We start from the raw sequence: 16,052 nt of genomic DNA on the forward strand, positions 1-16,052 counted from the left end.
AAAAGAGCTCTCAAGCCAGGTCGCACATAGAGGGCAGACGGCTGAGGTACAGAGCCGAATTTCCCATAAGGCACGTGAGGCACATGCCTAGGGGCGGCACATGTTTGGGGGCGGCACTTGGATGCCTGTGATAGTACTGTCAGCCCAAAATGTAACAATAACTGCAAAATATCCACTGTACTGTACTATATTCCATCTTAAATAGAGTGTAAATGGATAGGACATGCAGATACTGCCCCTATAAACTGTCCTACTTAGTAAACATTATTGTTGTGCCTAGGGGCGCCCTCACCCCTAAATCCGCCCCTGCTGAGGTAACCGGACACCAGCTGCCCGCCCTGTTCTCAGACATTGCAGATCTAAGTCAACAGAGATGGGCTTAGATTAGCAAACCCTACAGAAATCAATCGATAGTTGACGATCATCGAATGATTTCAGGCCCGCACACAAGCCTGCAAATGGATGTTGTGAGCCAACCAGAAGCAAGGACATAGTGATACAGTGCAGGTTAGATAAAGTATGGGTCAGATACAATGTGGGATACATTGCGGGCTGGATACAATGCGGGGTGAATGCAGTATGGGTTGGATACAGGGTGGGACAGATACAGTGCAGGATATAGAGCAGGCTGGATACAGTGCAGGATATAGAGCAGGCTGGATACAGAGAGGGATATAGAGTGGGTTGGATACAGTGCAGGTTGGATACAATGGAGGATGAATACAGTTTGGGTTGGATACAGAGTGGGTCAGATACAGTGCAGGATATAGAGCGGGATATAGAGTGGGTTGGATACAGTGCAGGTTGGATACAGTGTGGGGATATAGAGCAGGTTGGATACAGTGTGGGGATATAGAGCGGGATATAGAGTGGGTTGGATACAGTGCAGGTTGGATACAGTGTGGGGATATAGAGCAGGTTAGATACAGTGCAGGATATAGTGTGGGTTGGATCATACTTGCCTACCCTCCCAGAGTGACCTGGAGGCTCTCAAAAATCAGGTCCCCCTCCCGGCCCCCAAGAAGGTGGACAAGTCTCCCGCATGCCCCCACACCCCCCTTCCCTGGTGAAACAAATACCACAATGTGCGAGTCAGTGGAGAGGGGGTAGGGCTAACATGACACGAATAGGGCTAGGTGATGTCAGCCTCATTCCCACCCCCACAACTTGTAGCATCTGGGTCTCCTCTTCGGGTTCTCCTATAGAGGCAACAACAAAACAAGGCAAGTATGGGTTGGATACAGTGCAGGTTAGATACAGTATGGGTTGATATTCCGATAGTACACTTACTGTGACAGGGAGTGTCAGCAGTGCAGGGGAGCTGGCAGTGTTCTCAGAGAGGGGTGGTGGCAATGCAGGAGCGCTGGCTATGGCAGCAGTTGTGTACTCAGTTCGAGGGTGGCGGCAGTGTCCTTACTTTGAGGTAGAGTGTTGCAGTGCAGGAGTCCTGGCGGTGTCGGCATTGTGGGGTGTCGGTTGTGTCGGCAATGCAAGAGTGCCAGCAGGATCCTCAGTGCAGGGGTAGAGTAGCTGTGTCAGCATTTTAAAGGTGCCATCAGTGCCAGAATGACAGCAACATCCTTAATGTGTGGGTTTTTGTGATGTCGGCAGTGCAGGGGTGCCGGCAGCATGGGGGTACAATCCTCATTGCAAAGGGGAGGGCGGACGCGTGTTGCTCCATTAAAGTCAATGGGAAACCGCTGCAACAGACGGCACCCTCAACCAATCAGCGGCCGTCCATCAATTTAAATGGGACTTTTGAAATCGGCAGCCTGTCCACAGCTCGGTGCCTCTCTCTCAGCAGCTGGCAGCAGGATTTAGAGCTTGGCGTGTGCTTCTCCTGCCCCTCGCCTCCCCGCTCTACAGACCAGGTGGGTGTGTGCCAATGGAACGCCAACATTACAGATGTGCTGTGGGCAAGGCACCACTGGCAGACACCTAGTTACGGCCCTGGCATTATATGTCAGTCATTGTGATGCTCCCTGCATTATGTGGTGCTCACTCCCTGCTTTACATTAAGGATGGACATCGGATGCCCACCATCAAATGAGGGCTGGGCTTCCGCCATCGAATCTTTCAATGCGATGGTCACAGAATTTGATAGATAAATCATTTATTTGGAAAATACAGTTTTTTGCACATGCGCAGCAATCTTCAGTGCAGCCATATGCATGTGCAGAAGCACTGCATCGTGGCTGACTGGGGGACGGGACCATCGGAACACCATCAAATGTTTTCCATTTGATGTTGAAAAATATCAGAATGCCGCCATCGAATGGTAAAACCACTATCATCACAACCATCCCTACTTTATATGGCTGATACCTCAAGTCATTTCCCAATTCTCGTCCTAATATTTGCTCATTTCCTTTGGTGCTATACTGAAAAATCCTCAGCCTGCTATGAATGCAAACAGATTATAGACCTGTCCACACAAAAAGACGTCATAAAACGTTAAACCCAATTTTGGCTTTTATAAGTAGAGCTGGTAAATATCTTAGTAATTGCACAGGCTGAACACGTGACCTGGGTGTTTAGCAATAGTTCCCCCCTCTGTACCTCTTCCTACTTGTTTCCTAGAACATGCATATTACTCAATGTACAGTGTTTCATCACCTCCTCGAAAAAATGAATATTAATAAATCTAAAGTTTACCCACAATGATCTTGAAGGTCTCATACCCTGGACCTGTACTGTAACCCCTGGGCAAATCAATACAATGGGGACCCCACCCACAGGGACCCCACCCACCCAACGCCCCCCCCCCCCCCTCCTCCCATCCAGCACCCCCCCCCCCCCTCCTCCCACCCACTCACTCATGGGAACAAATGAAAAAAAATTAATGATATTACTCTCCTGGCTGTCAGCACTCTGATTGGTGAATAGCTCTTCAGCCACCTACCAATCAGCAAGCTGACAACGACTCACTGGTTGGCTGGTAGGCAGGTAGATAATGCTGTCTGATTGTTTGACCACATTGAACCCCTGATCGGAGGCCCCTACATTTGTGGGGCCCCTAGGCAGATGCCCAGTGCACTTATATGTTAAAAATGGCACTTCATGAGAGACAGTGACAGTAACCTGTATAACAGGCGGGAGAAGGCTGACAATAATCTGCATTCTCTGGAGGATTGTCAGCGTAGTAGATAGAGTTGCTGCAATATACTATACCCAGACATCTTTGTTACTCATCCACATCCACGCAGCCTAAAGGGACGGATTGTTTCTCTGACAACTATAATGAAAGGTGCGGAAGTGCCATGTAATTAACTCCCATTAAACACACATTAGACTTAAATAATTTGATAATTATAGGTCTGTGCTGCACTGTAATATATTTGTTTCTTAGTAAAAAAAAAAAAAAGAGAAATGGATTCTTTTTTTTTTTTTTTACTTTATAGAGCAGGAGACAGCACCATCAGTACTGGGACAGAGAAGCTCCGGCCAGGGGGGCTCCTGTGGGGGGCTGGGGTTACATAGACCCTGTGCTTCCCCCTCAATCCAGCTCTGAACATGACAGAATACACATTGATGTGTTTATGATTACATCTAAAAAATATATATATATATGTGTAACTACTCACCTCTATGAGGTGAAGTACCACCAGTGACCACTAGAGGCCACTTGACAGACCAAATTACTCCTTTGTGTGTTAAAGGATGTCATAACAGAAAGTGAAAGCAATTTTTGCGGGGACCCTGATCTGTGTCAATCTTGCTGGTAATGGAGAGAGGGAGCTGAGAAGACAGAGATTGGAGGTAGGGGCAGATAGGGACTGTTGGAGGGATGGAGCGGAGTTTGTGGGCTAAAAACTGTCACAGCTCCAAGTGAAAGTCCATTGCAGATGCCGTTATTTGACAGGCTTTTAACTAGTTTACCTATAATATTCAAGTGAAGGTCTGATGATGGGACGAGATAACAGCTATGAGATATAAAACTTTATTATATAGCATCAGTGTATTGTGCAATGCTAGCCGCTGTGCTGCTCAGTGCATATGTCAAATCCAAAGTCTCCCAGTCCTACAGCATATTACTAATTAGTGGGATCCTCCTGTCCTGTCTGTGGATACACAAGCAGCCTCTTCTCATCCCTTCGCTTCTGTATTCAGAGTCGGGCTGTGGTATTCTGTTACCTGTCTCATCCCCCCCTCCCTGATGAATGCTGTAGGCTGGGTCTCTCCCCTTTATGTGTCTCTCGCACATGATACCGTGAGTCACTATCCGCCCTCCCTCTGGCTGTCTGTCTCTCCTCTTTCTGCATCACAGTCTTCCAGGGTCTGCAGGGTGTGTACTGGATGTGGTAGTCCCTCAGTCAGGGGAAGAGGCAGAGCAGACGACAAGAGGTAAGAAAGAAACACAGGGTTATTTATAATGCAGGAAACTTGCTCTGACTGCCATGCATTCCGCTTATAGTATCGCAGCCATAAGTAATAACCACTAATAACTGTAATAACTACTAATAATAACATGACTGTATTCTTCTTACAGCGCGAAGATGTACGGAGGCCCCAGTGCAAAGTAAGGACACTGCTGGTGTGACAGTCACCTGATACCACAGTCTCACATAAACCAAACGCTGCACAACATCACTTATACGGCCAGATGTATCAAGCTTCAAAGGTGTGATACAGTGGGGAGTGATAAACAACCAGACAATCTGCCCCTAACTGCCACTTTTTTCAACTCCGCCTTTAACATGGCTGGTGAGAGCGGATTGGCTGGCTGTTTATCACTCTCCATTGTATCACTTTTTGAAGCTTGACAAATCTGGCCCATAGGATTTCATTTTTGCATTAGTTGTGTGTGTGTGTGTGTGTGTGTGTGTGTGTGTGTGTATATATATATATATATATATATATATATATATATATATATACATAGTACTTGTATTTCCATGTAACTTCATTTATTCACATAATCACAGATAGCATTGATGCATTTTAAACTACAGTTCAGCTACTCCCCAATCTCGTAATCTTTGTGGCCTTGTTCCATTTCCTCTACCCGCCCCGGCCTTCTGGTTTTCTCTGCACCGTGCATCCTGTCTCTCCCCGGCCTATGGGCCCAATTCAGACCTGATCGCAGGACAGATTTGTTCTCAAAATGGGCAGAACCATGCTGCACTGCAGGTGGGCAGATGTAAACTGTGCAGAGAGAGATTTGGGTGAGGTGTGTTCAAACTGGAATCCAAATTTCAGTATTAAAATAAAGCAGCCAGTATTTACCTTGCACAGAAACAAAATAACTCAGAACCCAAATCTAACTCTCTTCGCACCTGTTACATCTGCCCCACCTACCTAACAAATTTGGCCTGCGATCAGATCTGAATTAGGCCCTTTGTTACTATTTATTTGTCTAGTTACGCCCCTGACCACATCTCCACTTCTAAAAACCCACACTTTAGTAAATATAGGAATAATAGCTTACTGTGCTTGACTTGATGCTTGCAGCAATAAAGCTTGAAATTGACTCTTGGAACCTCAGTAAAAAAAAGTTGCTGGAACATGAACAGATACAGAATGTTGCAGATACTGTAACTGACTTTCCTTGTAGAGATTAGTAGCCACGATTTAAAAAAAAAAAAAAAAATGCAGATGGATCGTTTCCATAGTTACCGGTGTTGCTTTTCATAACAAATAACCGCAACTGTGTCTTTTGAAGTTTTGACAGCTCCTTTGCCAGTGATTCATGTGTAGGGAGGGGATAAGCCCCTACCAAAATAACTACAGTTCTCTCTGGCTGTGCTCTTTTTTCAGGGTTAGTTCCACTAAGCTATTGCCCTCCAGCTGTTGTGAAACTACAGGTCCCATCATGCCTTGCCACAGTTTTGCTATTAGGGAATGCTAAAACTATGGCAAGGCATGCTGGGATGTGTAGTTTGACAACAGCTGGAGGGCAACAGCTTGGCCATGCCTGCACTAAACAAACGAGGAAATATACCTCAGAGCATGGATGAAATAGTGTTATCTCATGTCATTGTACATATTATCTATTTCATGTCTACTTTTTTTATCCCCTTAAACCATAGGGATCTGCTATTCCCTCAGTCTGTTTCAGAGCCTGGGTTGCATGTTTTCCGCATTGAAAAGATGAAGCTGATCCCTGTCCCTGGTGAGAGTCATGGGGTATTCCACTCTGGAGACACCTACCTCCTAATCCTCAACGCACCTGAGGGCCACAGCATCTTCGTCTGGAATGGTGAGATTCAGGGAACACTGGAGCCTTGGGAGGGAGATCCTGGATTGGTTGCAGAACTGGGAGATATGGGAGACATGGCACTAAGCAGAGTCGGAACTACCATTGGTGCAGCACGGGGGGCCCTGAGGACATCATATTCCTGTCACCCACTGTATTTCCTTGTCACACTCTGCCTCTGCCTGTCAAGCTCTGCCTCTCCCTGTCAAACTCTGCCTCTCCCAGTCACACTCTGCCTCTCTCCCTGTCACCTTCTGCCTCTCCCTGTCACACTCTGCCTCTCCCTGTCACCTTCTGTCTCTGCATCTCAAACTCTTCCTTTCCTTATCAAGCTCTGCCTCTCCCAGTCACACTTTGCCTCTCCCTGTCACCCTCTGCCTCTCCCTGTCACCCACTGCCTCTCCCTGTCACCTTCTGCCTCTCCCAGTCACACTCTGCCTCTCCCTGTCACCCACTGCCATTCCTTGTCACCCACTGCCATTCCTTGTCACACTCTGCCTCTCCCTGTCACCCTCTGCCTCTCCCTGTCACCCACTGCCAAGTTGCATATTGTGAACTTGGGTTGTGGTGGAGGAGAGGGGCCCAAATGATATTTTGCACCTGGGCCCACAACCCACAAGTTCCGCCTTTGGCACTGTGGAACGTGACTTTGCAGCCCCTGCCCCCTGCGGAGCAATGGCTTAGTATGTGGTAAATATGTTCTTCCCCGCCTATTACTGTCCGTTCTCCCTCCACCCACAGGCAATGGAACCTCAGTGGATGAGAGGGCCGCCGGCGCCATTTACAGTTCCCAGCTCCACATGCACATGGGAGAAAAACCCACTCAGAACCGTGAGACACAAGGACACGAGAGTGCGGAGTTCATGGCTTTATTCCCCCGAGGGGTCACGTATTTGGTGAGTGGAATCTATTGTTTTAAAGATTAGGCAAAGATGTAGACAGAATAATGTCGACGGGACAATGCCGACTTACACGATGAGCATGCTTAAAGCCACAGTACTACCAAGTCGGCGTTGTCATGGAGACAATTTCAGTAGATGAGTGCTGTAATGTAGTACTATATGCAGTATGGGTATCATGTTAAATCACATTGTATCCACGTTAATAAGTATATATTGCTTATTCGTACATTGTAGCCAATGTAATGCTTCTAAGATGGCTGCCTCTCCTGGCACTCTGGGGTGTAGATGTATGAAGCAGTGATAAGAGAGCAGAAGTGATAAAGTGCCTGGTACTTTATCACCGGCCAATCAGCTCCTAACTGTTAAGTTACAGGCTGGGTTTAAAAAACGACAGTTAGGCATACTTGCCTACTTTTAATTTCACCTCTCTGGGAGAAGCCCGGAGAGGCAACACCTCAGGGGGGCGGGAGCAAGTCTGACATCACTAGGCCCCACCCCCCATGCCGGAAAACTCAGTGATTCGCGGGCCGCGGAGAGGGACCTGGCTTAAATGACGCAAAATGACGCGATCGCGTCATTTTAGCCCCGCCCCCGTACTGCAGACCCACAATTTCAGGTGATTACACCAGCGGGCAAGGGGAGATCGGGGGCAATTAGCAGAATGCGGGAGACTTGCTCACCTTCCCAGGGGGCCGGGAGCAATGTTCCCTCTAATTTTACGAAGGCTGTGTGCGGCAAAAGATTTTGCCTGTGCAACTTTGGAAGGAAATTTCAATTTTTGTGCGTCACTTATATAAAACTGGAAAATGACGTTCAGCATTTGTGTTAACTGTGCTTCAAAATGATATTAAACATTTAAACATTCAAAACACAGCACACAATGTAGTTAATGGGTGAAACACACATTAATTGTGTCCACAACTGCAAAAAGGGACCACTGCTGCTTTGTGCGCTCTGTTGTAATGCCTGTGCGCACGCTCGTCGAGGTGTGTGCGCGCGCACAGCTTAGAGAGAACACTGGCCGGGAGAAGGACCCGATTTCCGGGAGGGTAGGCTAGCTGCAGTTAGGAGCTGATTGGCCGGTGATAAAGTACCAGGCACTTTATCACTTCTCCTCCCTTACCACTGCTTCTTACATCCACCCCATCAGGGGTAGATTTATTAAGCTCGGTGAAGTGATAGTGTCTGGTTTTTATCACCGGCCAATCAGCTCCTACCTGTAATTTTTTAAACCAAGCCTGTAACTTCACAGGTAGGAGCTGATTGGCCGGTGATAAAAAAAGACACTTTATCACTTCACTGAGTTTAATAAATGAGTATTTATATCTCTTTCATTATCTGTAATCAGTTCCAAGCATTGCTTATTCTGTCTGGTGCAATCCATCCTTTGTAGTTTTCCTAAAATGGCCTCAACTAGATCCTTCATGGGTAGGATGAATAATTATTGCAACTTATGGCCCAAAATGGTGGCCACACCCTGGACGAGATGCAGCAATGTTTAAAAAAGTGGCCAAATCTCAGAAGATGCAGTTTTCTGAGGTTTGGCAGTATTCTGCCATATGCACCAAGCCCGGAATGTGATGGATTCCAGGATTCCACTGCAGGTGGGGCAGATGTAACATGTGCAGAGAGAGTTAGATTTGGGTGGGGGGTGTACTTCAAGCTCATATCTATATTGCAGTGTAAAAATAAAGCAGCCAGTATTTACCCTGCACAAAAATAATAAAACACCCAAATCTAACTCTCTCTGCACATGTTACATCTGCCCCACCTGCAGTGCACATGGTTTTGTGTAACCTCCTATGTTAAGTGCCTTGAGTCCTAATGGTGAAAGAGCGCTATATAAATAAAATCAGAATGATCAGTTTAGGCTGCACATATCTCCTCTTCTACTGACCAAATGTTTTTGTTTGTTTGTTTTCAAAAACACTTTTTTTTATATGTAGTGACAACACCATGACATCTTAAAAAAAAGCCTATTATGTCGCTTGTGGTCTTTATCTAAGCCATGGGTCCTCAAACTGCGGCCCTCCAGATGTTGGGAAACTACAAATCCCAGCATGCCTTGCCACAGTTTTAACACTCCCTTATAGCAAAACTGTGGCAAGGCATGCTGGGATTTGTAGTTTCACAACATCTGGAGGGCTGCCGTTTGAGGACCCATGATAAGCTGACCCAATGCAGTAAATCAAACACAAATCAGACCTATAGGGAGGTAATTCAGATAAGAGAGGTGCTAAGTCTGCCTAGCATCAAGCTTCTCCCCCAGCATTTGTCAATCCTATGTATTTCCCATCATTAACTTCTGACTGCTGAATCAACTTCAGCTAGTGTAGAAATAGTTTTTTCTTCTTTTGCTATGGGCAACATCCCATCGACAATATAACTTCTATCTTAGTAAATGTCCCTCTTAATTTTAGAAAGCATTACAAATACATAGCAATGTTTCACAGTTAAACCAAATTTTTATTTTTTTAATGGTTTAAACCAAAAAGTTTTTTATTTTATTTTTAACTGTTTTTATTCCAACCCGGACCTGTGTTTAATTGGTTGGCATTTGGTAATACTGTGCAATGTATACTGAGAGCAGAACATTCCCTGATGACTGGGATCCTTCTCTCCCCATGTGCATTATATACAGTAAGCAGGCAGGGCAGCCATCCGGGTGGAACTGTGGGGACTCCAGTCCTGGGCCCAGACAAAAAGGGAGCCCAGGATTGGAGTCTATAAAGTATAATTTTCCATAACCAATTGTTCACATTTCCCTAAAGCAGTGTAGAGGTAGAGGAGGGTGGCCAGTGCTGCAGGCACAGGTCCAAGAAAGGGAAGGTGGGCCCTGCCTATTTTGTCAGTCCCAGGCCCCCTATTTCTGACGGCAGGTTACAACATGCGGAACAATGTAAATGTCACTTTGCAACAATTTCCTTTCACCCCTTATGCCGTAGGATGGAGGCATCTCCTCAGGCTTCCAGCAGGCACAAAAGGAACCAGTGGCTCCAACTAACCATCTTTACCACGTGAGGGGACAGAAACAAATCCGGGCGGTAGAGGCGGACGTGTCTTGGACAAGCTTCAATAATGGGGACTGCTTCATCTTGGACACAGGAAAGGTGATATATTGAACAGTCTCCGTCACTATTATTTTCTGTGCATACTACAATGATATTAAATATTGGGTTCCGTCCCATGTCTGGAACTTTGCCGAGTCCTATTCCTCTTGAGGCGTGATGTCGGCCTAGCTGCTAGATTGATGTCTTGACCTATCCTGTTCTTAGCTCTTCTTTTCTTTCATTCTGTTTATAGGTAGATGATTAAACCATCCCTTTCCCCTGCTCTGCTCATCCACAGCAATCAATAATGATGGGTCCTTAACCTTTCCCTTTTGGACTATTGCCACTTGGTGTTACTGATCTGCCTGAGTTCCTCCGCTACAACCTATCACATCGCCTTATCTTGTTCTGTCTCACTTCTCTTGCTTCTGCTGATGGCCCTAACTTGGCCTTCTAGCCAGCTCTGCGTAAGGTAACTATCTGCCTTGGCTTTTTCATACACTTCCCATCTCTTTACTTTTCTTCCTTCATAGGGGTAAATTTACTAAGATGGGATGTTGCCCATGGCAACCAATCAGATTCTACTTATCTATTAAGGACCTTTGACAGTGTTAAGGTCCCCATACACTACACGATTTGGGCCAGATTTCACCCGATTCTGGAGGATCAGGCCCAGAAATTGGGTGAAATAGCCCAAATTGCATATTGTATCCATGTCCCGTGCGCATCGGATCAGATCTGGAGGTCGGACGTTCTGCACATAAAATAAATGTTATGTGCAGCCATCAGTGCGGCAGGCAGGGCCGGTGCAAGGCACCGGAGCGCCCCAGGCGAGTCGGGGTGGGGGCGCGCCGGGGGGGGGGGTGTGTACCTGTCCTGCGGCTGTGTATATAAAGCTTGCGGCGGCGGCAGCGGGGGTCCCTGCAGTCAAGAAATAACGAGCGCTATCCGCCTGGCTACTCGGAAGTGCTTCTGTTGTGAAAACACTGGTCGCACGGCGCACGCTGATTGGCAGAATCTCAGCCAATCAGCGTGCGGCCAGTGTTTCCACAACAGAAGCGCTTCCGCGTAGCCAGGCGGATAGCGCTCGTTATTTCTTGACTGCAGGGACCCCCCGCTGCCGCAAGCTTTATATACACAGCCGCAGGACAGGTTCCCCCGCGGCAGGGGGGGGGGGCGAAATGCCGCCCTCCAGTGGCCGGCGCCCTAGGCAAATGCCTAGATTTGCCTAGTGGTGGCGCCGGCCCTGGCGGCAGGGAGTGAAGTACAGTCCCTGGTGTGGCTGGCGGGGACTGGAGAGCAGAGTCTGGGGGAGTTGCAGGTGGAGTAGTGGCAGGAGAACAGTGTCTGGCGTAGCGGCGGGCGGGAAAATAAAAAAAATCCTATTCAAAAGACTGGGCAGCTGCTGATTGGCTGAGTTCCTCGCTCCCTTCCTGCCGCTACCCCGCCCGCAGCTCCCCTGGGTTACATGTGATAAATGGCATCCGATCGATCAAATGTAAAAAAATGGCACATCAAGTGCCAAATCCTATAACGCTCTCCCGGGGAGCTGCCAGGGGAGCTCAGGGGAAGTCGGGGCTGACTTGTCCTTAGGACAAGTTGGCCTAATGTATGGGAGCCTTTAGGGTCGACAGTCAATAATTCGACCACAAATGGTCAATAGGTACAAAAACATAAAAGGTCGACAGTGGTTAAGTTTGACAGGTACTAAAGGTCGATGCAGTAAAAAAAAGTTGACATGGCAGTAGTCGACACAAAAATGGTTGACAAGATTTTTGATGGGCAAATATTGTAAATTTCATATTCTCTGACCACCATCGTTACAAATGTAGATCCTCACAGTCTCTCTTTGCTATGACCATTGTACAAAATGGAGGGAGTGTAGCCTCCATTTTGTAGGTGTGTTGAGCCCCGAGTCTCTTATGTGACCAGTCTCCAGAAATCTCCCAACAGGAAATATCCATTGTTGGAATAACCTCAGCTGACAGATAGATCCAGCCAGAGTAGTCACACCTTTAATTAGCCACAGGGCATGTACTTTTTTTTTTCAATTCCGTCCACATAATTACATGTGAAACAGTATCTTCATGGATGATTTGGTCAGTAATGAATACCCCTGGCTGAAGATGTGGGAAAACATGTGCTGTAAGAGGGCCCTGAGCGTTTGAGGACTTATAAACAATGAGCTAGGGATCCGATTCTCCATTAGATTGGCATGTCTCAGTGGTCACTGTACTTCATTGACTGACTGGTAAGTATTGCCACAGGTTATGTACAATTTCTTTCAGTCCAGTCTTCAGGGACCCAATGAGACCTAAATAAATAAAACCTTGAGAATATCTCACTGTCTTATAAGCTGTTCTCAAGGAGGGCAGTAGGGATCACTTTCAACTGAGCATCATTTCTCAAATATGATTGGCCGGAATTTGCTTAGCATCATGCGCATTGCTACTTCTTTATAACGTATCCGCGCAGGTGGGATCAAGGTCACTGAAATACACTTTTTTTTTTCCTCCCACTGTCCACCCTAGTTTATCTATGTCTGGTCGGGGTCCAACGCCAACATGATGGAGAGAAATCGTGCACGGGATATGGCCAATCAGATCCGAGACAGTGAACGGCGTGGAGCTGCAAAGGTTGAAATTATACTTGAGGGGGAGGAGCCAGAGGAAATGATTGAGGTAAAGTATTTGATTTGCTGGTTTAAGAATAATCAGTCAAGGGTTTTTGTTTAGAGATAACCTATATTTAATGTTCTTTATTTTTGCTTTTTGTATTGTACTAAAAAAAATTATTCCTTATGAAAGTTCTTAAATTTGGTCGCAGAGATTCCGTTGTTTGTCTTCTCGTCTCAGTATTTCTTTTTTACTCACTTCAGATTTCAATATTTTTATTAATTATTACAAAAAATAAAATAGGGCTAGAAAAGGCACACGGTTCACATAATTCTGTTTTATGAAAAAGGCAAGTGCTTATTTAATGCAGGCAGTCTTTTATAAATACAAAGCTGTATGGAACGGTTTAGTCAATGAACTCTCAATGCAAGGGAAAGTGTGGTAGTGGACTGTAGGTGCAACCTTGGGCTCTATACATCTCTAAGTGTTCAGTAGCATACAGAGCCCCCCCAAAAAAGGCATACAGACCTTGTTTTTCATGAGCAATGAGTTTTAAATAGCTAAAATGCATTTATCAATGAGTTTTAGCTATTCAAAACTCATTGCTTATGAAAAACTGTGTTCCAGCTAATAGGCTCCTGTCATGTGTTTGAAAAATGACAGTTGGAAGCCTCCTGCCTGGAACCTAATTCATCATAAGCAATGAGTTCTAAATAGCTAAAACTCATTGATAAATGGGCCCCTCTGAGATCGGCTAAAATCCCGCACCTCCAGCGAACTCTGTCATGTGCCCCAATGGCTCCTGTGAAAGCAGAACAGCGTCTTTGGAGACTAATTACTTATAACTTGCAGATACTGGGGCCAAGGCCAGAGAACCTAACAGAAGGCTGTGCGGAGGATGACATGGAAGCAGACAAAATACATACGAGGGGAGCGGTCCTGTATCAGGTACGTGCTACACAGACTCCCATGTAAGAACATCATGTGTCCGCAGTCTCTTCATGTGCTTCCTCCATTACTGCAGGTGTCAAACGCCAGCGGGCAGATGCAAGTATCTCGTGTCGGGGAAGGTGGCATCTACCGTAAGGAGCAATTGCTGTCAGATGACTGCTTCATCCTGGACACCGATAGGAAAATATATGTTTGGAAAGGTAAATGGGGACGGGGGATAACATCACAGCAATAAGGGCTGCAGCACAGTCCAATATCCAAATAGGGGAGCAACATCCACTGCAGATGAGTCAGTTTGGAATGACAGTTGGTGGCAATCCCTTGTTTGAATTTTAAGCCCCACCTCCAAAACCACCCCTGCATCAGTGGTAATTACCAATTGTAATGCTTATGACCAGATCGAGCAATGTTGAAGTACCGCCAACAGCTCAATATCTGCAGATCTTTGCCTGTCGATGCAAGATAGAGAATTATTGACCCAGTAAAATAAATGACCGCACCTGTACTTGATGAAAGAAATCCTGAAAACATGACCTGTTGCTGGTATTTGAGGTGTGCTGTTGAGAACTTGTTACATACTGTCACCATCGCATTAGCTTCTGATTGGAATTGGTAATGTTATTAGACCCAATAAGACAAGCCCCACCCACTAATAAATGTTCCGGTATTGTACTGGAGCAATTACCCCTAGCAACCAGCTTCTGCTTATTTTATTGAAAGTACTTGATAAATGCTACCTCAAAATAAGCTGCTATAGGCAACTTCTCCCCTGTTTTTACTACTTGATACATCAACCCCTTAAGTCACGATGAAATTTATGATCGATGACTATTTTTCAGGTCAAAAAGCAAATAAGGAAGAGCGGGAGCTATCACTGGAAACTGCCAACGAGTTCCTGACCATGATGCACTATTCTCTTAAAACCCAGGTAAATCTATCTTTCTTGATCACCCACCTCTGTTGAAGCCATCACTAGTAATATCCTATATATTAGGCCATTGCTAGAAGACTATTGTGAGTAACTTAACCAGTGATTTTAAGATGTTTTTGTACTAAGACCATAGAGATGAGCATTTCATAGTAGAGTGGCAGTGGTGAGGCATTCTCTAGCAGCACAGGAGGACCTAAGCTGTGGGCACAATGATAGTGCCTCTAAATCCTTAGTTCACCAAAGCAGTTCAGTAACACCATGGTAGCAGGGAAAAGCAATTTTGTTGTCTAAGGCAAAGTTATATATGCTCCCACATAATATGCTAGACCAGTGATCCCAATTCAATCAGTGATTTTCTGGTGGCCAGTATAGTATACCACCCTGAGCCCAATCACATGACCATCCCTGTAAGTTTAGAGCAGACCTGGCCAAACTGCTACCCTCCAGCTGTTGTGAAACTACACATCCCAGCATGCCTTGCCATAGTTTTAGCATTCCCTAATAGCAAAACTGTGGCAAGGCATGATGGGACTTGTAGTTTCACAACAACTGGAGGGCCATCGTTTGGACATGCCTGATTTAGCATAACAGCCTTCTCTCTCATTTACAGGTCCAGGTAGTATCTGAGGGAAACGAGTCTCCACTCTTCAAACAGTTCTTCAGCAACTGGATCTGAGAACCCTGGCCCAACAGCAGATTTCCGGATGACCTCCGGTACAGCAATGGTCTCCAGCTGGTATACATTTTTGTATCTATCGCTACCCCTGCTCATCCTGTTGTAGCTGGCAGATCATTGCTATTTCCATTTGTAATGACAGGTGCTGCCTACCAGACAGAAGGTATGCCTAATCTGTCACATTAAAAATACATTGCAGCTTGCATATAAAGTTTGTGTTCCTTCGCACTTACCACCTGCAGTGATGCTGAACACCATTAAAACGCAGAACTGCTTCATTAAGCATGCACTAGCATGGAATCTGCCACCTGTTTGACACTTCTCACATAACGTCCCTGTCAGTCACAGGTCACCACCCACCACCTCAACCGTCCCACCTAGATGGGGGGGGGGGGGAAGCGTGCACTGCATGATCACGGCATTTCATCCTCAAACAAAAAAAAATAGTTCTCAAACTTTATTTGAAAAGTCAAATAAAAATATTTTTTAAACTTCTAAAAATTGCGCCAATTTCTGAAGAAGTTTATTCATACATTCAAATAGCAGAAACTTCCTTTAGGATGGAATAATATTTACAGTTTCATAATCCTAAAGAGCAATTTATGTAGATTTGTTGTTTTACCAGTAGTCAAGGAGTGCAAGTTATTGCGGATATTTATCAAACATACCAACCCAATCAGCTTCTGCCATTTTTCAAACGCAGCCTACATAACGACAGAAGGCGATTGGCT

General features: G+C 45.8%; 1 protein-coding gene across 1 annotated transcript; it reads left to right on the forward strand.

The window, feature by feature from the left end:
• Window positions 1–4,141: 4,141 nt before the first annotated feature.
• CAPG (capping actin protein, gelsolin like) lies at window positions 4,142–15,822 on the forward strand. The gene is made up of 10 exons (XM_083145969.1): window positions 4,142–4,344; window positions 4,490–4,519; window positions 6,030–6,199; window positions 6,938–7,092; window positions 10,044–10,208; window positions 12,680–12,829; window positions 13,616–13,711; window positions 13,788–13,914; window positions 14,554–14,642; window positions 15,256–15,822. The coding sequence occupies exons 1-10, from the start codon at window positions 4,157–4,159 to the stop codon at window positions 15,319–15,321; spliced, it is 1,236 nt and encodes a 411-aa protein (XP_083002095.1). The 5' UTR covers window positions 4,142–4,156; the 3' UTR covers window positions 15,322–15,822.
• The last annotated feature ends 230 nt before the right edge of the window (window positions 15,823–16,052 follow it).

Source organism: Crinia signifera, chromosome 6 (genome assembly GCF_055691185.1).
Source record: "Crinia signifera chromosome 6, ASM5569118v1, whole genome shotgun sequence".
Taxonomy (NCBI): domain Eukaryota; kingdom Metazoa; phylum Chordata; class Amphibia; order Anura; family Myobatrachidae; genus Crinia; species Crinia signifera.

Excerpts from the sequence above, each read along its gene's own strand:
- CAPG (XM_083145969.1), top strand. The coding sequence starts at position 4,157 with ATGAATGCTGTAGGCTGGGTCTCTCCCCTTTATGTGTCTCTCGCACAT. Across the intron at positions 4,345-4,489 it reads GGCAGAGCAGACGACAAGAG|CGCGAAGATGTACGGAGGCC; the intron begins GTAAGAAAGAAA and ends TTCTTCTTACAG. Across the intron at positions 14,643-15,255 it reads ACTATTCTCTTAAAACCCAG|GTCCAGGTAGTATCTGAGGG; the intron begins GTAAATCTATCT and ends TCTCATTTACAG.